At 38.8% G+C, this 27,815-nt stretch overlaps 1 protein-coding gene across 9 annotated transcripts in view; it reads left to right on the top strand.

Moving 5' to 3' along the window:
• NEK1 (NIMA related kinase 1) overlaps positions 1-27,815 on the top strand; it is a 147,662-nt gene that overhangs the window by 27,902 nt on the left and 91,945 nt on the right. For 8 of the 9 annotated variants that reach the window (XM_018051797.1, XM_018051800.1, XM_018051799.1 and 5 more), the window contains exons 4-11: positions 9,088-9,185; positions 10,054-10,137; positions 10,254-10,321; positions 10,439-10,525; positions 12,435-12,489; positions 14,282-14,482; positions 18,676-18,736; positions 22,515-22,666. In XM_018051797.1, coding sequence (XP_017907286.1) covers positions 9,088-9,185; positions 10,054-10,137; positions 10,254-10,321; positions 10,439-10,525; positions 12,435-12,489; positions 14,282-14,482; positions 18,676-18,736; positions 22,515-22,666 — 806 coding nt within the window. Of the gene's footprint in view, positions 1-9,087; positions 9,186-10,053; positions 10,138-10,253; positions 10,322-10,438; positions 10,526-11,358; positions 11,590-12,434; positions 12,490-14,281; positions 14,483-18,675; positions 18,737-22,514; positions 22,667-27,815 lie in introns of those variants that run through there. The other variant, XM_018051804.1, reaches the window with a different exon arrangement.

The raw sequence follows: 27,815 nt of genomic DNA, 5'->3' as shown, positions 1-27,815 counted from the left end.
ATTATACTGGACATTCTTGTCTAGGTGTCTGTCCTGTGGCTGTATTTTAGGAGTGGAATTGCTAGACTACAAGGAGTGAGAGTTCTGTGTCTCACAGAATCTCCAACCTTGGCTTTATGTTCATTATCAAATTTATAAGATGTAATTTTATCTGGTGAGTGTATTCATTTGGTCACAGTTCCTTTTTTCTACCTCATCTGAACCATCTTCTCATTTTATCATGGACCTCTTTAGTTTCTTACAGACCTTGTGGGAGCTCTGAAACACAAATTTTTCATTTTTCTCTAAAATGTTTAAAAAAAAATGAGCATCTTAAACCCTTCAATTTTAAAAAATGAGCAAGTTGTTTAAAAAAGTGGAATTCTGATGTTGTTTTGAATGTTTGTCATGAAAGATGAGGAAATTACTGTCTTTGGAGTTCTTCCCCACTGATTTTTGTTCATCTTGACAGTGAAAATCATCACTTCAGTTCAGTCGCTCAGTTGTGTCCGACTCTTTGCGACCCTGTGGACTGCAGCATCCCAGGCCTCCCTGTCTATCACCTACTCCCAGAGTTTACTCAAACTCATGTCCATTGAGTTGGTGATGCCATCCAACCATCTCATCCTCTGTCATCCCCTTCTCCCACCTTCAATCTTTCCCAGCATCAGGGTCTTTTCAAATGAGTCAGTTCTTCACATCAGGTGGCCAAAGTATTGGAGTTTCAGCTTCAACATTAGTCCTTCCAGTGAATATTCAGGACTGAGTTCCTTTAGGATGGACTGGTTGGATCTCCTTGCTGTCCAAGGGACTCTCAAGAGTCTTCTCCAATACCACAGTTCAAAAGCGTCAATTCTTCGACACTTAGCTTTCTTTATAGTTCAACTCTCACATCCATACATGACCACTGGAAAAACCATAGCTTTGACTAGTCGTGCCTTTGTTGGCAAAGTAATGTCTCTTCTTTTTAATATGCTGTCTAGCTTGGACAAGGAAATGGTAACCCACTCCCGTGTTCTTGCCTGAAGAATCCCAGGGACAGCAGGGCCTGGTGGGCTGCCATCTGTGGGGTCGCACAGAGTTGGACACGACTGAAGCAACTTAGCGGCAGCAGCTTGGTCATACCTTTTCTTCCAAGGAGCAAGGGTCTTTTAATTTCATGGCTGCAGTCACCATCTGCAGTGATTTTGGAGCCCAGAAAAATAAAGTCTGTCACTGTTTCTACTGTTTCCCCATTTATTTGCCATGAAGTGATGGGACCAGATACCAAGATCTTAGTTTTCTGAATGTTGAGTTTTAAGCCAACTTTTTCACTCTCCTCTTTCACTTTCATCAAGAGGCTCTTTAGTTCTTCTTCACATTCTGCTGTAAGGGTGGTGTCATCTGCATATCTGAGGTTATTGATATTTCTCCCGGCAATCTTGATTCCAGCCTGTGCTTCATCCAACCCAGCGTTTCTCATGATGCACTCTGCATATAAGTTAAATAAGCAGGGTGACAATATACAGCCTTGACGGACTCCTTTTCCTATTTAGAACCAGTCTGTTGTTCCATGTCCAGTTCTAACTCTTGCTTCTTGACCTGCATACAGATTTCTCAGGAGGCAGGTCCGGTGGTCTGGTATTCCCATCTTCTTAAGAATTTTCCACAGTTTGTGGTGATCCACACAGTCAAAGGCTTTGGCATAGTCAATAAAGCAGAAGCAGATATTTTTCTGGAACTCTCTTGCTTTTTTGATGATCCAGAGGATGTTGGCAACTTGATCTCGGGTTCCTCTGCCTTTTCTAAATCCAGCTTGAACATCTGAAAGTTCACGGTTCACATATTGTTGAAACCTGGCTTGGAGAATTTTGAGTTTTACGAGCGTGTGAGATGAGTGCAGTTGTGCGGTAGTTTGAGCATTTTGAAATAAAATCATAATCTCTAGTAATCTTTTGTTCTGAAATTTTAATTCTTAAGAGTGTTTTGGCCTTGATTCTATGTTTAGACAAAGTGAATTCTTACTGTTAATTCTTTTATACCTTAGTTACCCCTTTTCAGAGATACTTTTCTCCTACTTGTCAGGATTTCATCAGTTTTTTTTTCATGATGAGCAAATGGATGATGTATTCCCTCAAAGCAGTTTACTATTTGCATTTCTTAGAGTGTCTAACTCTTGTTTTTATGCATGATAGGTATCTAATGATACTTTCTCCTCACAAGCACATTATGTCTTATGGTATTGAATGTTTCTGTAGAAAAGTTTGACTTCAGCATAAAGCTTCTCTTCTTCTTGAAGATAATTTGATTTATCTTTTCTTGATTCTCAAAGAATTCTTTCTTCAGAATTAAATTCAGCAGAATATGACTTAGTATTAATACTTCTGATTCATTTTCCTTGGAACATTTTGAACCCTTTCTGCTTGCAGATTCTGGTTTTCCTTTGTTTCAGGAAAGTTTTCATCTCACTATTTTTTTAAAAATTCGTTTATAACTTAAAATGAGGAAGAATATTCCAAAATTTGTCAGATTACAAATGAATTCTTTCTTGTAAAGTCTCTCATGTTACAGGATGTGCTCTCAAATTTTTTAAGGAATGTTGCATGGCAAAATGTTTTTGGGGAAGAAGACTAAACTGAGTTAATTTTGAGTGCTGATAGAGGACCTCAGGCAGAATCAGTTTTTAAAAGAGACATTAAATTTAATATTGATGTCATAATTGTAGATATTAGATACTGTTCTAAGTCTTTTAAAATTACTCAAATAGCAGTATGATTATGTTGTAACAATAATGCATATGAACACTTTAGGATGAATTTTTGAAGTCTCAGTATTTTACATCTGGGGATTAGGACACTGAAAAAAATTACACTGACAACATAAACAGAGTTTAAAAGTGCTCTCTTTCAGTTAAAAGTTAATGAAGATCATGTGTATTGGGAAAACGTAGGTGAATCAATAAAGACATTGATATTGATGAGAAATGTGAAAATTTTGGGTAAAATTTTTTGTAAAATTGGAGAGTGGGCTGAAAAAAGTATTTCCAGGTGTATAAATTTATAATTAAATTTTAATATTAAATATGATAAATAGATACTTTTTGCCTATCTTCCTAACATTTATACATTTTAAAAATTGATGCTATCATTGAGAAAGTCTTGTGTCACTGTATATTTGGGTATCTGTGTTATACATGTTTGTTTACTCTGTGATTCATGTATTGCTATCTATCTTTACTTGTCTGCAGCTATCATCTTCTAATTGGTTTCATATTTTTGTCTTTGTTTTCCTATAGTCTTTGCTTTTTATCATGTATCTTTAATGAAAAAGCCTCATATGGAGCTATGTGTTGGCATTCAACTTGTTCCCAGTTGGTCAAAATCTAACTTCTCTAGTTCCTTAAAGAACCCTTTTCTTTGAGGCTAAATTTGGATTGCTTTTTGCTGTGGGTAATAGTAATAGAAAATCTGGCCAGTATTGGGTTAAGTGAGAAAGGTATTTAATGATCTCACCTAACAGGAAATCTAACAGATGGGCAGTCCTGCATATAGAGCATGTATGGCAGGTTAAACTCTGTCTGATTTCTACTCTGGCATCCTTAAGACACACGTTTTTAAGTCTAATGCTGTCACTTTGTCCTGAGATGACACTGCAGCTCCAGGTGGCGCCTGCATCCAGAAGATGCTGAAGAAACGGACTGAGGGCAGTCTGTTCCTGGGACCAGAAAAGCCAGATATTTCTCACAAGCGCTTGTTCAGATTTCCTCTTCGATCATAGTGGGCAAAATGGGGTCACTGACTACTTTAGTACTAGGGAAGACTGGGAATTAGGGGATCTGGGATTATTTTCAGCTTCTCAAGTGAGGCGCAATGAAGGGAGAAAAGTATTAGAATTTTGAGGTTAGCCTTACTGCAGGTGTGCTCACTGAGGGATCAAGCTTCCTGTCCTGTGTTAAACTCCGGTTGTTTTCTAATAGGCATCAAGGCTTTGTCACTTGCTTAATGGCAACCCACTCCAGTATTCTTGCCTGGAGAATCCCATGGATGGAGGAGCTTGGTGGGCTATAGTCCACTGGTCGCAAAAAGTCAGACACGACTGAGCGACTTCACTTTCACTTTAACAGTCTTTTTGCCTCAGTTTCAGGCAATTTCTAGGTGTTCATTCTTTGCGGGGGGTTTTGGAGGGTGTCTCTTCAATGCTGTGTGAGTCCCTTGGTGACAGGGGTTGTGTTTTATATTTCTGTATCCCTGGCATCTCAGGCATAGTGCCTGACACATATTAATAGTTGGTACCCAGATGTTTGAATGATGGAGTATGAAACAGACTAGTATTTCCCTAATGGAGAAAAGACTTCTTTGTTAACCTTAGGTTTAACTGGTATTCATCCCAAAATAAATAGTAAATGTTTAAGCAACAGAAAATATTACAGAACTCAGGTATTTTCCTTTAGGATTGCTTCTCCATTCCTTTCTCAGGTCCTGTTTAACCTGTTCTCTCTGTCTCTGTGTCTGTCTGTCTGTGTCTGTCACACACAGATACATCTTTTTTTGATCTTGTAATAGTTTTAATTTTTGATACATGCATATGGTAGAGAATTCAAAGGTTACGTAACAGTAAAAAGGCTGCCTTCTACTTCCCTTTAAGTACCTGTTTCTACCTGTTGGTGGTACCCACTGTTACTACTGTCTATAGTTTCCTTTCACACGTGCTCTAAGCAATGTTCAGTTCAGTTCAGTTCAGTTCAGTTGCTCAGTCGTGTCCGACTCTGCGACCCCATGAAGTGCAGCACGCCAGGCCTCCCTGTCCATCACCATCTCCAGGAGTTCACTCAGACTCACGTCCATCGAGTCCGTGATGCCATCCAGCCATCTCATCCTTAGTCGTCCCCTTCTCCTCCTGCCCCCAATCCCTCCCAGCATCAGAGTCTTTTCCAATGAGTCAACTCATCTCATGAGGTGTCCAGAGTACTGGAGCTTCAGCTTTAGCATCATCCTTCCAAAGAAATCCCAGGGTTGATCTCCTTCAGAATGGACTGGTTGGATCTCCTTGCAGTCCAAGGGACCTTCAAGAGTCTTCTCCAACACCACAGTTCAAAAGCACCAATTCTTCGGCGCTCAGCCTTCTTCACAGTCCAACTCTCACATCCATACATGACCATAGGAAAAACCATAGCCTTGACTAGGCAGACCTTAGTTGGCAAAGTAATGTCTCTGCTTTTGAATATACTATCTAGGTTGGTCATACCTTTTCTTCCAAGAAGTAAGCGTCCTTTAATTTCATGGCTGCAGTCACCATCTGCAGTGATTTTGGAGCCCCAAAAAATAAAGTCTGACACTGTTTCCACTGTTTCCCCATCTATTTCCCATGAAGTGATGGGACCAGAGGCCATGATCTTCGTTTTCTGAATGTTGAGCTTTAAGCCATCTTTTTCGCTCTCCTCTTTCACTTTCATCAAGAGGCTTTTTAGCTTCTCTTCACTTTTTCCCATAAGGGTGGTGTCATCTGCATATCTGAGGTTATTGATATTTCTCCTGGCAATCTTGATTCCAGCTTGTGTTTCTTCCAGTCCAGCGTTTCTCATGATGTACTCTGTGTAGAAGTTAAATAAGCAGGGTAACAATATGCAGCCTTGACGTACTCCTTTTCCTATTTGGAACCAGTCTGTTGTTCCATGTCCAGTTCTAACTGTTGCTTCCTGACCTGCATACAGATTTCTCAAGAGGCAGGTCAGGTGGTCTGGTATTCCCATCTCTTGAAGAATTTTCCACAGTTTATTGTGATCCACACAGTCAAATGTTTTGGCATAGTCAATAAAGCAGAAATAGATGTTTTTCTGGAACTCTCTTGCTTTTTCCATGATCCAGCGGATGTTGGCAATTTGATCTCTGGTTCCTCTGCCTTTTCTAAAACCAGCTTGAACATCAGGGAGTTCACAGTTCACATATTGCTGAAGCCTGGCTTGGAGAATTTTGAGCATTACTTTACTAGCATGTGAGATGAGTGCAATTGTGCAGTAGTTTGAGCATTCTTTTGTATTGCCTTTCTTTGGGATCAGAATGAAAACTGACCTTTTCCAGTCCTGTGGCCACTGCTGAGTTTTCCAAACTTGCTGGCATATTGAGTGCAGCACCTTCACAGCATCATCTTTCAGGATTTGAAAGAGCTCAACTGGAATTCCATCACCTCCACTAGCTTTGTTCGTAGTGATGCTTTCTAAGGCCCACTTGACTTCACATTCCAAGTTGTCTGGCTCTAGATTAGTGATCACATCATCATGATTTTCTGGGTCATGAAGATCTTTTTTGTACAGTTCTTCCATGTATTCTTGCCACCTCTTCTTAATATCTTCTGCTTCTGTTAGGTCCAGACCATTTTTGTCCTTTATCGAGCCCATCCTTGCATGAAATGTTCCCTAGGTATCTCTAATTTTCTTGAAGAGATCTCTAGTCTTTCCCATTCTGTTGTTTTCCTCTATTTCTTTGCATTGATCGCTGAAGAAGGCTTTCTTATCTCTTCTTGCTATTCTTTGGAACTCTGCATTCAGATGCTTATATCTTTCCTTTTCTCCTTTGCTCTTTGCCTCTCTTTTCACAGCTATTTGTAAGGCCTCCCCAGACAGCCATTTTGCTTTTTTGCATTTCTTTTCCATGGGGATGGTCTTGATCCCTGTCTCCTGTACAGTGTCACGAACCTCATTCCATAGTTCATCAGGCACTCTATCTATCAGATCTAGACCCTTAAATCTATTTCTCACTTCCACTGTATAATCATAAGGGATTTGATTTAGGTCATACCTGAATGGTCTAGCAGTTTTTCCTACTTTCTTCAATTTAAGTCTGAATTTGGTAATAAGGAGTTCATGATCTGAGCCACTGGAGATCAGTGGAGAAATAACTCCAGAAAGAATGAAGGGATGGAGCCAAAGCAAAAACAATACCCAGTTGTGGATGTGACTGGTGATAGAAGCAAGATCCGATGCTGTAAAGAGCAATACTGCATGGGAACCTGGAATGTCAGATCCATGAATCAAGGCAAATTGGAAGTGGTCAAACAAGAGATGGCAAGGGTGAATGTCGACATTCTAGGAATTAGTGAACTAAAATGGACTGGAATGGGTGAATTTAACTCAGATGACCATTACATCTACTACTGCGGGCAGGAATCCCTCAGAAGAAATGGAGTACCCATCATGGTTCCCAGTAGAGTCCGAATGCAGTACTTGGATGCAATCTCAAAAACAACAGAATGATCTCTGTTCGTCTCCAAGGCAAACCATTCAATATCACAGTTATCCAAGTTTATGCCCCAACCAGTAACGCTGAAGAAACTGAAGTTGAACGGTTTTATGAAGACCTGCAAGATCTTTTAGAACTAACACCCAAAAAGGTGTCCTTTTCATTATAGGGGACTGGAATGCAAAAGTAGGAAGTCAAGAAACACCTGGAGTGACAGGCAAATTTGGCCTTGGAATGTGGAATGAAGCAGGGCAAAGACTAATAGAGTTTTGCCAAGAAAATGTACTGGTCATAGCAAACACCCTCTTCCAACAACACAAGAGAAGACTCTACACATGGACATCACCAGATGGTCAATGCCGAAATCAGATTGATTATATTCTTTGCAGCCAAAGATGGATAAGCTCTGTACAGTCAACAAAAACAAGACCAGGAGCTGAGTGTGGCTCAGATCATAAGTCATAGCACACTGTGCTTAATTTTTTATGTATGTTTCTCATGCTGTGTAAATGGTGACATTCTATACGTAGTTTTTATAAGCAGTTGATTATAAGATTTTCTGCTTTTTTTCCCACATACTGATTTCTCTTATGTATATTTGGATGATTTTTTCATATCAATTGTAGAGAGTTATACAGCTTATTTAGCTCCTTCATGTAGGTTCCCAGCCCCTGGCACATTAGAAGCAGTGTATCCAGGAAGAATGTGGGCATTGAAAGTAACAAGACCAGCACCCAAGCCTGCTGAGAGTAAGGCTATGAGCCCGAGGCAGCAGGAGAAGTGAGCTCCAAGAGGACTGCCCTTGAGCTGTGACAAGTGACCCTGGCCGCTCCTCCTGCTGGGGAAAAGGTCCTGTAGTCCTATTCCTGTGGAAGAATGAAGGAGGGGAGAAGGATGAGAGGTGTCCTTGTCCTGTCTACCCCTGAAAGGGTCATGGATGTCTTTTTTTCTGTGGACTGAAGCATAAAGGTGATTAGGGAAGTGCCCCATCTTTATGTTTGTTCACAGATGTAGAAAAAGAGAGTTCCCTAGGCATAGAGACTGTCTTTCGTTTGAGTCACAGCATCTGTTATTGTATTTATTTGACATTTAATTAAGTGCATGAAACAAAGGTGAAAAGTAATTGTCAACTGGAAACCAAGATTACCTATTTCTGACAAATGTGTGGAAAAATCTGTTTTTTTAAGATGATGTTTAAGTTATATCTATTAAATGAAATCGTATATATCTGTCTGCATTTTTTACATATTCCAGATATGTTTATATCAGTGTGGAACTGATATTCACTGGATTGGTAGGAAAATCATTAATAATCGAGTTGCCTGTTAACCCAAGTTATCACACAGTCTGTACAACCAGTATACATACTTTGCCTTTTGCATTTCCTCTGTGTCTCTGTTTTTAGTTTAGTGGAACACATTTAGTTAATTGCTGCTTTCTATTAAACCTTTCAGTTCAGTTGCTCAGTTGTGTCTGACTCTTTGCGACCCCATGGACCACAGCACGCCAGGCTTCTCTGTCCTTCACCAACTCCTGGACTTGCTCAAACTCATGTCCATTGAGTTGGTGATGCTATCCAACCATCTCATCCTCTGTCATCCCCTTCTCCTCACACCTTCAATCTTTCCCAGCATCAGGGTCAGGATCTTTTCTAATGAGTCAGTTCTTCACATCAGGTGGCGAAAGTATTGAGTTTCAATTCAACATCAGTCTTTCCAATGAATATTCAGGACTGATTTCCTTTAGGATGGACTGGTTTGGTTCTCCTTGTAGTCCAAGGGACTCTCAAGAGTCTTCTCCAACACCGCAGTTCAGTTAACCTTTAGGTACCTTTAATATAGCTATGCTTTCAATAAACGTTTTTAAAAAGGAATGTAATGTTTATATTTTGTAGAAAATGGCTCTCTCTACATAGTGATGGATTACTGTGAAGGAGGGGATCTGTTCAAAAGAATAAATGCTCAGAAGGGCATTTTGTTTCAAGAGGACCAGGTGAGTTAGCATATAGGTGATCGAGTCTTAATCCACAAATGTTGTTGAGAAGTCATTCAAAGCTTATTTTTTATACAGGTGTTTCTTTATAACAACAGGTGCTGACTGAGTTTTGGCCGCATACTGTAGCACTGCAGTCACGTTTCTGCTCTCATGAGATGTTTTATAATTTATGTTGGCAACTTTTCTTGTGACTTGTGGGTTTGGTATCATGTTTTGAGAGTCCTGTGTCAGTCAAAGATATTATAGAAAATCAGCCTTTGTTTTCTTCCTTGCTTTATACTTTAATTTTTTCATTTTTTAAAATGCCATCTACTTGGATTTTCTTTTTTTTTTTTTTGGTGTTAGAAGTGAGGTAGAAATTCAGCTTTTTTACTTTCAAGTGGCCCACTGCAGAGTGTATATTTATATGTGATGAATGCAGGATGAGAAAGAAGTCAGAGGTGTCTTCCAGTAGTCCAGCTTGACATTTTTTCCCTCTCGTGATTTTTACTCTTCTGGAACAGTGGTATATTTAACAACAAAGAAACGTCACTCACCATCATGCTATCCTAAAATATAAAGTATTTCCATTTTTCACTCTTCTCTGAAAATTTCTTTCCATATTAATTCTGATTTATAAAAGATGCTTTAGGAGCAGTTCTTACATTTAAATGTAGTGTGTGTACTGCATGTAATGTGACTGTTGATCTGAATATCTACCTAATGTAAATGACATTAATTATGATGAAATTAAAAATTATAACTTTTTTTTTTAAGGATTTAGATCCTCTCTTCCCCAGATATTCCTGAATTCTTTTAATGAACAAGGAAAGACTTAATGTGAAATATAAATTTTTAAAGAAATGATCTGATTTATCCCCCCTAGATTTTGGACTGGTTTGTACAGATATGTTTGGCCCTAAAACATGTACATGATAGAAAAATTCTTCATCGAGACATAAAATCACAGGTATGTTTTTTCTGTCACTACTCACTTCTAAGTAGATTCTGACATTGGGTCAGCATTGTCTTGGGCAAAGACTGGACTGTAACAGTATTTCTGGTTTTTTTCCGTCTCTTTTACAGAACATATTTTTAACCAGAGATGGAACAATACAACTTGGAGATTTTGGAATCGCTAGAGTTCTTAATAGGTAAACTTTGGTTTGATACAATGTCTTCAGTGAAGTTTTAATCCATGGTGGTATACTTGTGATAATTTAGATCTTTAAGTATCTTAAGTTTCTCCAATAATTCTCTTTTTGTTCTAGTACTGTAGAGCTGGCTCGAACTTGCATAGGGACCCCATACTACTTGTCACCTGAAATCTGTGAAAATAAACCTTATAATAATAAAAGGTATTTAAAATGATACTTATTTCATGTTGTATAATATTTTCTTTAAATCTTTCTTTGTTATACTATATTAACTTTCAGAATATTATTCTAAAATCATTAATGGACATATGTCCACATATGTAGGTATTCATATGTATATATACTTTTTAAGTATATAATGAGGGGAATTGTAAAGAAGCTATTTCACTCTTGCTAAAGGAACTATAGAATTACTTTCTTATCTAAGTTATAATGGGAAACAGTGCTTTCTTTGTCTTTCTTTTCATAATAGCTACTTCCTATTTAATTACAATAATTGATATTTATTGAACACTTGCTATATGCCAGATACTGTTTTAAATGCACTGTATATATTAACTCTTTTTATCTTCACAGTAGCCTTGTGAGTTGTAAGTATTTGTCATTCCTCCTTTCCTTAGAAGGAAAACAAATGCAGAGAGAGGTGAAGTGACTTCATAGTCCCAGGCATCTGATTCCCAAGTCCAAATTAATAATCACTGAGTCATAGTATGGCTAACAGATTGAATAGTGTGTCAGGAAGAGGAATTCTGCCACTGAATTCCAGTTACCTTTTCTTTTCTCTCACACACACTCATTTAAAAATCCCAACCCAGAAACATTGACCTCGGTTTTGAAAGCACCCTACGAGGCTAAAAGGAAGTGGTGGCTGGCAATAATGCATGTATTCAGGATTGCTATCCACCCTGCCCTCCTTTTCTTTTGAGGGTAGGGAAACTATTTCAGACCTGAGCAGAAGGGATGAGAGCATCATCTGAGCAATGTATTTAAGTCAGTTACGATGATCAGTCAAGTCCATGGAGTGTTTTATTAGTGGATAAACTAAAGGAGAGCAGTATTTTCTTTGAGCTAAAGTAATTTTACATGTTAATGCTGTTTCAGTGTCTTTTGGGTGATTCAGTTATGAAAATATTAGTCTTTAAATTTGAAGTGGATTTAATCATCCCTTGGAGAATTTTATATAAAATTGATTTTATGAAAAAAATACTTTAAAACAGTAGTGGATAAACATCATTAATTATGCTTGGAAATTCGTATTTTCCCAGGTATTTCTTAAAGAATTTTATTAATAAGATCATTAATGTTTTTATTTATAGCTTTTAGTTTATAACATGTTCAAGTTACTAAAGGTTTTTTACATTTACTTTTTTATCTTAGTGGAATCTTAAAATTAAACAGATTTTGGGGTTACAGTTTTACTTTGTACATTTTTGTGAGAGATTGGGTAGATAACTTTAGGATTTCAGTAATGGGCTTTATTCTTTTCCAGTACATTCAGCTTCCAAGAGCAGTGGTTTTTGCTTTTTTTGACTTGTAGCTCTGAATTGTGAGGGTTTTTTTTTTTCTCTTAAAAATAGAAATAGTCTTTTAGTTATAAAAATATCTGTTTATTTAAGATAAAAGAGCAGAAGAGACTGTGGATAAAGATGATAGTGTAACTGAGTCTTGAAATTAGAAAATAAATTAATGTATTTACTCTTTAACATTTTTTAGTTGGTTGTCACAGATTTGTTTCAGATTTACTTTTAGTAAATTAATATTTTCTTCATTACTTTATACTATTTAAGAAATTGTATTTTGAAAATGATTAAATAAAGCATTTTTATTTTTTTGTAAAATAAGAAACTGAAATACCTGAAATTTACTGATTTTGTTTAAATATTGTTTTGTTAATGACACTTAAAGTAATTATTTAGGCAACTTACTTTTCTAATCTGGGATAACTGCTTTCCTCATTTAGTTACGGTTGAAATTTTAAGTTTGAAAGAACACGTTTTATGGAACCCGTATTTTTGCAGAATATTTTCAAGCTGCTTTGTCTTCTTAAAGTGAAAACTTTTAAAGTAATTTCTGATTCTTAGAGAAGATCTCTCATTTTTCTGTTTTCTAGTGATATTTGGGCTCTGGGGTGTGTCCTTTATGAGATGTGCACACTTAAACATGCAGTAAGTAGAAGTTTGTGAAATATTTTACAAATTATATCAAAAAATACCTATAATATTTGTTTAAAAGAACTCATAGGAATTAACTCTTCTCTGCTGGTTTGTAAATTTCTCAGTATTTTCTGACGTGTAAATGTAAATCAATTTCCCCTTAACATATGTGCATGTATCACATATGCATGGTTATATATGTTGTTATAATATCATATATCATACTTCATTCTAGAAAATTATTTCTAAAGACAAATCTGCTATCTTTTTAATGTTAAACTTGCATAATGAATTTGATATTTTGGCTTAACAGACTATTAATTTCATTTTAGCAATTTTTCTCAAAACATCCAAATTATTTGACTTTAGAATTGAAATTATCTAAAGAACAGTTTTCAGCATATTTATGGAGAGATGATTTTACTGGCAAGTAGTCTTTAATTCAGAGTATTTTAAAATTTTCACTTTTTAGGTGGCACATAATTTACCAGAAAGGGGAAGTTCTTGTTCTAAGTAGGTTCAGTTTTAATCATTTTCCATATTAAAGTCTTGCTTTTTAAAAATGCTTCCTCTACTGATTAAACAGTAATATATTTATTACAGAAAACTTAAGGGAATAAATAAAACCATAAGGAAAGTGAATAAATATCAAAAGTGTCAGTAATGTCTGCTTGCAAATTGTTTCTTTCTAGACTTTCTTCTAGAATAATTTATAAAATGAGTTCCATTTTTGTTTTTTTTCCCTCATAAGTTTTGTTGTGTTGTATAAGCACTTTTATAGCCTATCTTTATTGCCTGATATTGAGTATTTTTTTTTTTTGCTGTGTTTTTTCATGGTTGCGTTGTCTTCCATTTTATTGCCTTAAGATTTTATTTTTCTTAAGGAAAAGAGCATAGATTGCCAAAGTGATATGACCTGGTGGATATCAGATCTGCATTTTAAGAAATTGGTCAGTTTTTCTGTGACATACAGTGATTTAGGTTTAAATCCATATATTTTTATTTATTATTATTATTTTTTTGGCTGCACCCTGCCACTATGGGATCTTAGTTTCTGACCAGGGAATTGTTTTCTTAATTGTATATATTAACATAAGTGTACAGCTGTTCTATACCATTTTAACTGAGATCTCAAAAGCTTAATTTTACTTTCAAAATGAAATTGTCCTTTTAGATTTTAAACTGCCCACCTTTTTTCCCCCCACTTCAGTTAGAGTTTATATTGTATTTAATCCTAAAATACATGTTTCTATTGATAAGGTTTATATTCCCCTTTGGAATCCTTGCCACATTGCTGACTCCATGTGGCTTTTGGGAGCATCACACATTTAAAAATAATAATAATGAGCAGTGTATAAAAGGAAATTAATTAATACCTTTATTTATTACATTTTCCCCAAAGACTTAGTTCTCTAGTAAATTTCCTATTCTAGTTGCTACACCAGGGGCACAGGGAGGCAGATCTTAAATGAAGACCCCCAGGTTTGCTTGTTTTACCACCTTGGTTATTGTTACCTTTTATAAACCCTTTACTCTGATTAGTACCTGTATTCCATCTTTCAGTTTGTTGAATATGTAAAAGTTAATCTTAGAGCAGGTTATACCATTTCATGAGAACTGGTGTTTTCTTTTAAATGTGTTTGTAAATAACCAAGTGAATCTTGCTCTGGAGAGCATTTGCTGATTAAAATATTGGAAAGAGGGTTGCAGTTCTGTTGTTTGTTAATAGGAAAAACTATTTCTCATTGTTGATACTCACATTTTCAACTTATGTTTCCTGTTTCATTTATTTTCTCAATTTTAGTTTGAAGCTGGCAATATGAAAAACCTGGTACTGAAGATAATATCTGGATCTTTTCCGCCTGTGTCTTTGCATTATTCTTACGATCTCCGCAGTTTACTCTCTCAGTTATTTAAAAGAAATCCTAGGGATAGACCATCAGTCAACTCCATATTGGAGAAAGGTTTTATAGCCAAACGCATTGAAAAGTTTCTCTCCCCTCAGGTATGGTTTTGTATTTTTTCATTTTGTGGTTTAATTGAGCAGGAGGCTTGTGGAGCTTGGCTGGGGCGTGGCCTCTTTTGTTTGGAAGAGAGCTCTTTGCAGCCCTGGGGGGTGCGTGCCTTTCCCAGCTGTGCTGGAGTCACTGTCCTTTCTGTTTTCCTGCTGCCCTTCCCCTTCCGGTTTGCTTTCCAGCTGTGCTTTTGCATTCCTCCTCTGTTTCCTCTTAACACTTGCTGCAGAACTTCTGACACCTCTCATTACCGTGTGTGTAGCAGTTTTTATACATCGGGCAGAATTCAGTTCAGTCCGGACCCTGTGTACCCGGATGTGGCATCAGATCCTACAGTTCAAGGGCTCAGTCTCTCCCACAGGACCACTCCCACTTCAGAAGCCATTTGTAAGGGCAGGTTGTCACCTGTGCTTCTGACCATCTGGTTTATGTGTCAGGTTCCCGTGACCCCTGCCTCTGGTTCCATTGATATGCTTGCTGGAGCAGCTCACAAGACTTGAAATTTACTTCCATTCACCAGTTTATTATAAAGCATGTAGGTGAACAGCCAGGAAAAAAAGCACATAATGGTGAGGTCTGGAGTCATCCTAAGTGCAGGAACTGGGATCCCCCCTTGAATGTTTGCCAATTCAGAAGCTCTCTTAACCTTTCCCTAGTTTTTTATGGAGTCTTCATTAGTAGGCATGATCAGTAAATCTTTGGTCCTTAGTGATTGGTTCCAGCCCCTTTCCTCTCCTGGTTAGGGGAGGGCAGTGACATTGGAACTTTTAACCCTCTAATCAGGGAGTTGGTTTCCCTGGCAGCCAGCTTCCATCCTTAAATGCTTTCCAAATGTCATCTCATTAACAAATTTTGGTGTGTCTCAAACAAACGGGCTTGTTTTGAACAACAAAAGGCACCTTTATGTGCTTCCCACTGAGGAAATTTCAAGGATTTTAGGAGCTGTGTGCCAGGAACTGAGTGCTGACCAAGTATGTATTTCCTAGTCAAAATACCACAAAGTTATTCCTCTGTCTCTTCAGTTTCTCTTGTTTTGTTTTCTAGTTTTGTTTTTTTAATTCTGGTAAAATAGATACAAGATAAAATTTATTAATATCACGAATTTTGAGTGTACAATTAAATGCATTCATAGTGCTATGCACCCATCACCTCATCCATTTCCAGGTCTCTCTTCCTCTTAAAAAACTGAGTCTATTCCCATTGATCAGTACCTCCCCTCCACCTCACCCTGGCCCCTGGTATCCATCTTTCTATATTCTCTGTCTTCTTGGGTTTCTAACGGTAAGACTATTCAACATTTGTCTGCCTCCCTTTCCTCACCTGTGAACAATGGGATTATAAATGTATCTAATTAATAATGCCTTGAAGTGGTTACCAGAGTCAAAAATGATAATGCTTGTGAAGTGCTTAGTGTCTAATACTTATTAAGTATTCAGTATACTCAATATATGTTAAGATTATCAATATATCACTTTACTATGCTAATATAAGTATATTATCTTTATAATTGCTTTTTCTCCAGTAGAAGATGATTTCAAACCACTGTGTGTGGGCATGTATATATAATAGATTGCTGACTCATGATTCCTCCTCTACTACTTGCATGCAGGTGTATAATAAATACTTGTTGAGCTGAATTTTAATTGAACACGATTTATCAAAAATCTAAAGTCAGTTAGTATATAAGTATGGTCACCTGTGCCAGGGTCCAGCCCCGGTGGATCCAGGGTAATTTGGAGCGTGAACGGCGTAGGCGAGGAAAAACTTATTTATTTATTTAATTAGAAATATAAGAGTAGATTAGGAAGAAATACTGTAGTAGCAAAATTTAGTGGAGAAAAGAGGCTGAATAACTTGGTTTACATGGAAAGCCAGTAACGTTCCAGACAAGGAGCTTGCACCATCTACGTTAGGCCACTGGCGTCCACTTGAATATCGAAAGGTGCCCCGTCTTGGGCTCCCTTTCACGCGGCTCTTAGAAGCCGGGGCAAGTAAGTAGACATGGCGAGCCTCCACGCCCCAGATGGGAATTCAGCCAGAAAATAGAGTAAAGAGGAGACACGGGGGAAACCAGTCCTTCCAATGACTTGCCTGGCCTCTATTGTCTAGAAAGGCCTTTTATACCTTTTTGATTGTACATAGAGATCAATGGGTAATACAAAATTATGCAGCGTTAGCAGCCCAGTCTCTTATCAAAACCAGGCTTTTCTCTCCGCATACCTAGTTGTGTGTATACACAAGTCTTAGGTGATTTGCATCATCTTCCGACCAAAAGGGCCAATTAACATTTTACAGCCTTTTTTCTGATAAGGGTTTGTCAACCAGAAGACTTATTTGTGTTGATCTTCCCAAAGTCTGGTGCCACTCTCAGAAAGCACTAAATAAAGTCACATTCTTACATAGCAAAGATACAGCAATTTATAAGAAGTAAGAGGAGTACAGTGATTTATAACAAAAGAAAAGTAATTAACTCAAAAGTCTAATGTTGGTAACATCAAAACTACTATATACCTTTTTCCGTATCCCGATTGCATTGATTAATATCCTCCCAGTTGCCTAAAAGGTAAAGAATATGGAGGCCTGGCAGCAGTCATTGAGTCAACAGTGAAAACCCGTCACCAATATGATTTTTAGCTCTTTAGAAAAGTCTCTGTATCTTTAAGATGTTTTTAAGCTTTGTGCCTCTCACGGTTGAGGGGCTGCAAGCAATTCACAAGCTGTAAAAAGTCCAGGGGAACCTGTTAGGCAAGCTAGAGAGTTATCAGAGGGGGTTTGAACTGAAACATCCCTTTTAAATGCAGAAGACTAAAGCCCTGAGTTAACTTTTTCCAGAGTGTGTCAGAAGAGTGGGAAAGCACAGTACAATAAGGCAGGCAGATTCTTATTTTGGGGGTACATGCTCAGAAAATACCAGGGGGAAACCCTGAGGCTTGACTCGCCTTGCCCATCAGGCCTCTGCCACATGACCTTGTCACGGGTGGGATTCCTCACGCTGGCTCCTTGCACACCTGAAAGTGGAATTATTTTATATAATTTCTGTGACCTTTGTTGATTTAAATGATCACTGTTAAACTGTTCTATGAATCATGTCTACCAAAATCATAATTTTATTAATTTAAATGTTCATGAGACAAGAGGGGAGTATCATATATCCTCTGACTTTTAACAGAATATCCATATGAGCAAATAATCTTCAGGAAACAGATATGTGGATTTAACTGTTACTACCAAGAGAATACATTAGTAAGCAAGAAAGACAGTTAAAATTTGGCAGTTAAAGGCCACTAATATAGGACATAGCTACAATATCTGAAGTGTGGGTGTCTCACAAGACTCCTTTGTTACAAATAACATTTTCAAGCACAGATTTATGGTGCAGTGTGCTATTGTTTTTGACAGCTGCTAGAGAAGAAAGAATGACTTCAGTCAGTCTCTCTGAGTTTCTTTTCTCCCATACCAACAGTTAGGACAGACATATAGTCTCAAGGCTGAAGCACTGGAATTCAACTCCGTTCAGTTCAGTCACTCAGTAATGTCCGACTCTTGGTGACCCCGTGGACTGCAGCACGCCAGGCCTCCCTGTCCACCACTGACTCCTGGAGCTTACTCAAACTCATGTCCTTTGAGTCGGTGATGCTATACAACCATCTCATCCTCTGTCGTCCCCTTCTCCTCCCGCCTTCAGTCTTTCCCAGCATCAGGGTCCTTTCCAATGAGTCAGGAATTCAACTAGCCAGCAACAAAAGAAAATACTCAAGCCTGATATACACAGAATATGTAATATGGAAAGAAAAGAGGGCAGGTGATGGCTACTAGTAACAAGTATTTGACAGACATCCTTAGTAAATACATGGTATCTTCTTATGTACCTAACACTTAGATTTCACTCTTCACCAAAAATGTTCTGCTCTTCTTATGATTTTTCTGCTATATATCTGCATTTGATTAATTCCAGAAGAAAGCTTGTCCAGAGAAATTATAAATAAGTTGGTAAGACTGGGAAGAAATTAATATAAGAGAAATATGATGAACGGACAGTTTAGATTTTAGTACAGTTTATTTGGCAGCATAATTGTGACTGAAAAAGAAAAAAAATGTATTCTGATTAATGGCTAGTTATTTTTTAATTTGAAAATTTCACATCTTTTCTAACTGCCCCCCCCCCCACCTCTTTCAATTTAAGCTTATTGCAGAAGAATTTTGTCTAAAAACATTTTCCAAGTTTGGAGCACAACCTCTACCACGTAAGTAGAATTTAACATGAATCCTTTCCTGTGTTTGTGGACACAGTACTGTGTTTGATTATACTAATTATATTGGAGATATTTGTAGATACAATAAGTTGGGGTAGTTGTATGATAAATCTAATCCAGAGGAAATGAATCTAAAATTTTTTTATGATATGTGATGAGTTAATAACAAAGTTTCCATTTATTATTTGCCTTCATTTAAATGAATTCTATTTTGAAATCTTCTTTCTTATTCAGGTGTTCAGCTCATATTCTGAGAATAGTGAAGAAATGTTATAAAATTCCCTAAGTGCAAATCCTTCTTAAAAAATTTATTATTTTTTTAAATTTTTGATTGTACTGGGTCTTCACTGGCTTTAGTTGCAGCAGTATTTGTGGAGCATGGGCTTAGTTGCCCCGAAGTGTGTAGAATCTTCCCCGACCACAGATAAAACCCATGTCCCCTGCACTGACAGGCAGATTCTTAAGTTCTATACCACCAGGGAAGCTCCAGTGCAGATCTTTATGTAAAATAATTTTCTTTAAGAAACATTTAGTATTGTAAAATATTTTAAAAGTAAATCGGTGTGAAGTCAGACACCTTAGCAAGGATAGTTATTCTTTTAAATATGGGCCAGCAGCAGTGGAGTATTTGTTGGATTGTCAGTGTGGTTATGTATTGTTTATGTATATATCTTTGTGAGAGGGAAATCATTTTTTCCCCATGGAGTGATTTCAGATGGATTTCTGAAATCCATGGAAGTTATTAAGACTTGAAGATTCTGGTTTTTTAAGCATAATGCTTTGCATGTCTTACTCCATTGTGAGTATAAATATTAATAAAAATGAATCCCCTATCATAAAACTTAAGCCCATAGCAGCTGGACATGGAGTGGCAATGTGCTCTTGGGAAGGCCAGATATGTCAGCTCTACTTAAACACCATGGGGCTCATCCTCTGAGCCAACAGAAGCTGGCCATCCTGGCGATCAGCCTAGTGGGAACCATATTCATAAGACAGACACAAGGCAGGGCAGCATGTCCCTCCTGGCGCTCTTGTCTCATGAGAAGTCACATCTTCATCAAAGCCTCCTTGTCACAGACAGGAATCCCTGGGTCAGCACAGTCTTCCCAGTGGGTGAGCCTCCCAGGCAATGGAGCGGGATTCCCTAGTGGGAGGAGCTGGCCAGAGGAGTGTGTGACTCAAGGTGCTAACGTAGGAGTTGTCAAGCCCCTTGTGGACTCCCCTCTTGGCAGGAAGCGTCCTCCTCCTGCGAGGCGCATCTCTGAAATGGGGCATACTCAGAAGCCAGATGAGAGCTAAGTAGCCCTCCTTCTTCTCTGAGGGGTTCAGGGTACTGTTCCTGTAGTCTCCTGGGACCCCTCCTGTTTGTGCTTTGGTGCCTCTTGCTCCTTTTCTGGCACGCATGTGGTTATGTTAATATATGTAGCCAGGTTCCAGTGGTGTGGCTATGTATCTGTCTTTGAAAAGAAGCTTACAGTTCTCAGAGGCAAAATTTTTTTCCTCACAGTTCCTAATTGCTGTCACAATACAGTTGAAGTATGTGTTTAGAAAAACTTACTGTAATATACTCTATCAGTTTCTCAGATCTTCTACACACTTCAATTGTGAATATAAACTGCCAGTCAAATGGCTAATGTTGCTTTTATTTTTATAAGCATTTACTAAATTGTGTAATATGTCATTATAAAAATCAAAAAGAAGAAAATAAAAATTATCCTACTCTTAATACATTTATTTGGTATATATATTTCAGTGATAACAGATGCATAATGATTAGAAATTAGGGTTGTATTATAAAGACTTTTTTTTAATTCACAATATTATATCTTGATCATTTTCTAATGCAGTTAAATATTCATTGAAGAACAGAGTTTAATGGTAGTATTTCCTTGTAAACGTCTAGTTAAATTTTTTCTCCTTTCTCCTCCTAAAGAAGAAGCATGCTGGTTGGCAGAGATCAATCACGTGGTTCTCACACAGGGTGTAACCCTGGGGTGGAGGGCAGACTGGGTGGAGAGTAGGGCTGAGCAGGGAGAGGGAGTCAGTGAAGAAAGGACTTCAAGGAGGCCTAATGGCAACCCAATCCAGTACTCTTGCCTGGAAAATCCCATGGATGGAGGAGCCTGGTAGGCTGCAGTCCGTGGGGTCGCAAAAAGTCGGACACAACTGAGTGATTTCACTTTCACTTTCCTTAATGCAGCTGGGACTCTTTGACCTCCCTTTGTCCCTTTGAGGGAGAAGGAAATGGCAACCCACTCCAGTATTCTTGCCTGGCAAATCCCGTGGACAGGGGAGCCTAGTGGGCTGCCGTCTATGGGGTCACACAGAGTCGGACACGACTGAAGCGACTTAGCATCCATGTATGCATTGGAGAAGGAACTGGCAACCCACTTTAGTATTCTTGCCCGGAGAATCCCAGGGACAAGGGAGCCTGGTGGGCTGCCGTCTATGGGGTCGCACAGAGTCGGACACGACTGAAGCGACATCGCAGCAGCAGTCTCTTTGAGGAATGTGAAGTGTAGACTTCCATTTTCATTACATCAGTCTTAACAGTTTATCTTCAGTTTGTCATTGTTCTAAGACTAAACCCTGTCCAGGCTTCAGTAGAGTTTAATATTGATATATAATGCGAATGTGTATATATTTTTGTGGTTCTCTCATTAGTTTTTTGACATCAATTAATAAACATTGTCCTTTTTTAAATTTAGTTTTTAATTGAAGTATAATTGCTTTACAGAATTTTGTTGTTTTCTTTCAAACCTCAACACGAATCAGCCATGTGAAATGAAGTCGCTCAGTCGTGTCCGACTCTTTGCAACCCCATGGACTATAGCCTATCAGGCTCCTCCGTCCATGGGATTTTCCAGGCAAGAGTGCTGGAGTGGGTTGCCATTTCCTTCTCCAGGGGATCTTCCCAACCCAGGGATCAAACCCAGGTCTCCCGCATTGTAGACAGACACTTTACCGTCTGAACCACCAGGGAAATCAGCCATAGGTAGACATATATCCCCTCCCTCTTAGATCTCCCTCCCACCTCCCTCCCCATCCCACCCCTCTAGATTGATACAGAGCCCCTGTAAACATTGTTCTTGATAGATGTTGTTCTCTGAACATTTTGACCAGTTTCTACTCCTACGTGCAGTGCATAAATGTACTCGTTTCCTGGGACCCTAAGCTATAGTGATTCTTTTGAAGTACCTGTTTTTCACTGGGTCTGTAGGTGTAGGCATTACTCGGACTATATAAGAAGCAAATATTAATTCTCATAGTGAGGGAATTATTGTTTAACAGTTGCTCTTGAAGTTTATGTTCTGATTTTGAGAGTAATTTCTAAGGTATGGAAAGTTCTTTATAAATTTATTTTTAACATCTTTATTGAAATGTAACCCACATAAAATTCATTTCACCCATTTATTTATTTAGTTCACCCATTTAAAGTCAGCGATTCAGTGTGCTTTAGTATATTCACAGACGTGTACAATCATCATCCACCATCAGTTTTAGGGGTGTGCTTTTTCTGTATGAGAAATTTCAATATCTTAGAGGAGTGTCGCTTCTTGCTTCTTTCAGAAAGTGGCTTTAGTGTAAAATAGTCACTATGAAGGCATTGACACGTGGTAAGGAGTGAAGGAGATGTTTAGTGGAGAATCTCAAACTGAACGCTGTCAGTGATTATGAACATGAAATGTTCTGTGTTGAAGAATTTTGAAATTGAAGATTTAACACTAAGAACTCTGAAAATAATTCTTCGTATTATCTTCTCATGTAGCTAAAAGACCAGCTTCAGGACAAAGCTTGGCTTCTATTGTGTCTGCTCAGAAAATTACAAAGCCTGCTGCTAAATATGGAATACCTTTAACAAATAAGAAATATATAGATAAAAAATTGCATGAAAGGAAACCACTCCAGAAATATAAACAGGTATGATGTGGTGATGATGTTACAAACTGTATATTAGTAACATTCAGTTTGACCTTATTTTATTGCAGCTCAGTTCAGTTAATCTTGATGTCTGTAGGATTGTTTTTATTGAGTTATTAAAGAGCATTGCTGTTCTCTGCTTCACCAGTCTTCTAGAACTTAGGAGACTTACAGAAGTCATGAAGAGACATTAAGTAGATACATTAAGTATTTGGTGCAGTAAAAAGAAAGTAACATTATAAATGAAATCATTGTTGAATAACCTAAGCAGAACCTTTTGGTTTTGTGCACAAAATAAATAAACATCTGAGATAAACATCATAAAAATCTGGGGAAAATTTGATTTTAAGGATTCATGATGAGATAATTAAATATGTGGAGGGATATGACCTTATGGTCTGTCATGTTTCAAAAGAAAATTAAGGCCTGTAGCGTTTAGGTGCTGTGCCTAAAAACATAGATTAGTTGCAAGAATTTGTCATTTTTCTTCATGTCTGTAGCTGCTGTATTCTGTGGAATATGGCACCTGTTGGTTTTGCTCTGTGTCTGCACATACACGTACACAAATGCTCAGAAAAAAGTTTCGGTACATAGGTGTGCTGTAAGACAAACCTCACAGTAGGGGAGTTCTTCGTCTTAGGCATGCATTATGTGTGCACTGTCCAGCTCCAGGGTCTTGAGCAGGGCAGTGAAGGGTATATTTCCAGCTGAAGGGCACTGTGACAGCTGGCACCCTGGGTTTGTGGATTTTACTTTTATTGTTGTTGTGTTTGTTGTTTTTGTTCAGTTGCAAAGTTGTGTCCAGCACTTGTGACCCCGTGTACTGCAGCACGCCAGGGTTCCCTGTCCCTCCCTATCTCTCAGAGTTTGCTCAAGTTCATGCCCATTGAATCAGTGATGCCATCCAACCTCATCCTCTGTCGCCCCCTTTTGCTCCTGCCCAGCATCAGGGTCTTTTCTAATGAGTCGTCTCTTTGTATCAGGTGGCCAGAGTATTGGATCTTCAGCTTCAGCATCACTCCTTCCAATGAATATTCAGGGTTGATTTCCTTTAGGATTGACTGGTTGGATCTCCTTGCAGTCCGAGGGACTCTCAAGAGTCTTCTCCAGCACCGTAATTTGAAGGCATCAATTTTTCGGCACTCAGCCTTCTTTATAATACATCTCTCACATCCGTACGTGACTGCTGGAAAGACCATAGCTTTGACTGTACAGACCTTTGTCGGCAAGGTGATGTCTTTGCTTTTTAATACACTGTCTAGGTTTGTCATAGCTTTCCTGCCAAAAAGCAATCGTCTTCTGATTTCATGGCTGCAGTCACCATCTGCAGCAGTCTTAGAGCCCAAGAGGAGGAAATCTGTCACTGCATCCATGTTTTTCCCTTCTGTTTGCCATGAAGTGATGGGACTGGATGCCATGATCTTAGTTTTCTTAATATTGAGTTCTAAGCCAGCTTTTTCACTCGATTCTTTCACCCTCATCAGGAGACCTTTCTAGTACCTCCTCACTTTCTGCCATTAAAGTGGTATCTACATATCTGAGATTGTTGATATTTCTCTTGGCAATCTTGATTCCAGCTTGTAACTCATCCATCCCAGCATTTCACTTGATGTGCTCTGTGTATAAGTTAAATAAGCAGCCTTGTCATACTCCTTTCTCAATTTTGAACCAGTCAGTTGTTCCATATAAGGTTCTAACAATTGCTTCTTGACCCGCAAACAGGTTTCTCAGGAGACAGGTAAGATGGTCTCGTATTCCCATCTCCTTAAGAGTTTCCACAGTTTCTTAATGATCCACACCAATCAAAGGTGTTAGCATAGTCAATGAAACAGAAGTAGATATTTTTCTGGAATTCTCTTCCTTTCTCTATGATACAGTGAATGTTGACAATTTGATCTCTGGTTCCTCTGCCTTTCCTAAACCTAGTTTGAACAACTGAACATTCTTGGTGCGCATAATGCTGAAGCCTAGCTTGAGGGATTTTGAGCATAACCTTATTAGTATGGGAGATGAGTGCAATTGTCTGGTAGTTTGAACATCCTTTAGTAGTGCTCTTCTTGGGAACTGGGATGAAGATTGAACTTTCCAGTCCTGTGACCACTTCTGGGTTTTCTGAAATTACTGACATATTGAGTGTAACACTTTAATAATGTCATCTTTTAGGATTTTAAATAGCCTGCTGGAATTCCATCACCTCCATTTGCTTTATTGGCAGCAGTGCTTCCTAAGGCCCTCTTAACTTCCTACTCCAGAATTTCTGGCTCTGGGTGAGTGACCAAACCATCGTGGTTATCAGGGTCATTAAGTTATGACCAACCTAGATAGCATATTCAAAAGCAGAGACATTACTTTGCTGACTAAGGTCCGTCTAGTCAAGGCTATGGTTTTTCCTGTGGTCATGTATAGATGTGAGAGTTGGACTGTGAAGAAGGCTGAGCACCGAAGAATTGATGCTTTTGAACTGTGGTGTTGGAGAAGACTCTTGAGAGTCCCTTGGACTGCAAGGAGATCTAACCAGTCCATTCTGAAGGAGATCAACCCTGGGATTTCTTTGGAAGGAATGATGCTAAAGCTGAAAGTCCAGTACTTTGGCCACCTCATGCAAAGAGTTGACTCATTGGAAAAGACTCAGATGCTGGGAGGGATTGGGGACAGGAGGAGAAGGGGACGACAGAGGATGAGATGGCTGGATGGCATCACTGACTCGATGGACGTGAGTCTGAGTGAACTCTGGGAGATGGTGATGAACAGGGAGGCCTGGCATGCTGCGATTCATGGGGTCGCAAAGAGTCAGACTTGACTGAGTGACTGAACTGAACTGAACTGAAGGCCTTTTTTAAACGATTCTTTTGTGTATTCTTGCCATCTTTTCTTGATCTCTTTTGCTTCTATTAGATCTTTACCATTTCTGTCCTTTATTGTGCCCATCTTTGGATGAAATGTACATTTGATATCTCCAGTTTTCTTGAAGAGATCTCAAGTCTTTCCCTGTTTGTTTTCTCCTCTGTTTCTTTACACTGTTTGTTGAAAAAGGCCTTCTTGTCTCCCCCTGCTATTCTCTGGAAGTCTGCATTTAGTGTTGGTATACCTTTCCCTTTCTCCTTTGCTTTTTGCTGCTCTTCTTTCCTCAGCTATTTGTAAAGCCTCCTCAGACAACCACTGTAACCTTCTCACATTACTTTTTCTTTGGGATGATTTTGTTTGTTGCCTCCTGTACACTGTTACGAACCTCTGTCCATAGTTCTTTAGGCACTCTGTTTACTAGATCTGATCCCTTGAATCTGTTGTCACCTCCACCGTATATTCACGGGATTTGATTTAAGTTGTACCTGACTGGCCTCATGAATTTCCCTTCTTTCTTTAGTTTAAGCTTGAATTGTGCTATAAAGAGCTGATGATCTAAGCCACAGTCAACTTCAGGTCTTGTTTTTGCTGACTGTATACAGCTTCTCCATCTTCTGCTACAAATAATATAATCAATCTGATTTCAGTATTGACCATTTGATGATGTCCATGTGTAAAGTCATCTCTTGTGTTGTTGAAAAAGCGTGTTTGCTATGACCAGTGAGTTCCCTTGGCAGAATTCTATTAGCCTTTGCCCTGCTTCATTTTATACTCTAAGACCAAACTTACCTGTTACTCCAGTTATCTCTTGACTTCCTACTTTCACATTCCAGTCCCCTGTGATAAATAGGACTTCTTTTTTTGGTGTTAGTTCTAGGAGGTCTTGATAGAACTGATCAGCTCAGCTTTCTTTGGCATCAGTGGTCGGGTCATAGACGTGGATTACTGTGATATTGAATGGTTTGCCTTGGAAGCAAACTGAGATCATTCTGTTGTTTTTGTGATTACACCCAAGTACTACATTTGGAACTCTTTTGTTGACTATGAGGGCTACTCCATTTCTTCTGTTGGATTCTTGCCCACAGTGGTAGATATCATGGTCATCTGAATTCAGTTCATCCTTTCCTGTCCATTTTTGTTCGCTGATTTCTAAGATATCAGTGCTTATACTTGCCATCTCCTGCTTGACCACATCTGATTTACCTTGATTCATGGACCTAACATCCAAGGTTTCTATGCAACACTGTTCTTTACAGCATCAGATTTTACTCATCCCCAGACATATCCACAGGTGTCATTTCCTGTTTGGCTCAGCCGCTTCATCCTTTCTATTAATAGTTATATAATCACACTATTAATAGTTACATAATCAGGCCTAAATGGATGAGTTCCGTTATATCCTTCTGCCTTCTTTTCTTTAGTTACTACAAGGCACCCAGGACTCCTGCATCCCCTCATTACATAGTTTCTCAGCTCCCTGAGGCTCTGGTCCTACCGTGCTCCAGCCCCTGCCTCTGCAGAGTGCCGAAACTTCCTCAGAGCCCTCAGCTAGTCCATGGTCAGCAAGATCCCCTGCATTCTCAACTTGTCAAGATCTCTGCACCTTTTTTACTTTAAAAGTCACACACACTGTTGTGCAGCTCTCTTGGGGACCATTTTCTCTCTAGTCCCTCAGTCCTGCTGTGTCTGGAGGAGGACGATCGCGTTGTGTTCCTTGATGTCATTGCTGGACTTGCCCTGGCTTCCTAAGCCCCGCCACCAGGCTTTTTGTCACGTGCTGCTCCTCCCTCTTCATGGTGATGTCACGGTTCTTGGTGACTTCAGTGTCTTGAGATGATGGTCCTTTCGGTGGTGCACTGCCTTTTCGTTTTCTGATTGTTCTCTCTGATGATCTTGTCTCCTGCCTCACTTTAAATCTCTCCCCTGTGGCATGCCATCACGTTTGTCATCAGGAAGAATACCTACTTCCTAGTCTCAGTTACAGGGACCCCACTCTGACCTGCTTCCTGTGTTTCCAGCTTAGTCTCTGAGAACCTGCCTTGAAAATGTCTTTGTTCTGTTTGGCTCCATGGATCTTACCTGGTTTTATCATTGTCCATCCCGTCTTTGTTATTTTCCTCTACCAGCTTTAATTTCATGTTCTCTCATTGTAATAGTTTCCAAAGCTTTTGACTGCCCCGCCCAGTGGGTGTGCTTGGAGGAAGCCTGCAGCTCTCTGACTGGTCTCACTTCAGGTTTAAACCTACAGTGTCAGGTGCACACTGTCGCCCACCACCCCCCCCAATCATGTTTCCGTGGGCCAGTT

This window comes from Capra hircus, chromosome 8 (genome assembly GCF_001704415.2).
Source record: "Capra hircus breed San Clemente chromosome 8, ASM170441v1, whole genome shotgun sequence".
Classification (NCBI taxonomy): Eukaryota; Metazoa; Chordata; class Mammalia; order Artiodactyla; family Bovidae; genus Capra; species Capra hircus.
Note: the sequence above shows the minus strand (reverse complement) of the source record. Positions and strands in the feature narration are given on the sequence as shown.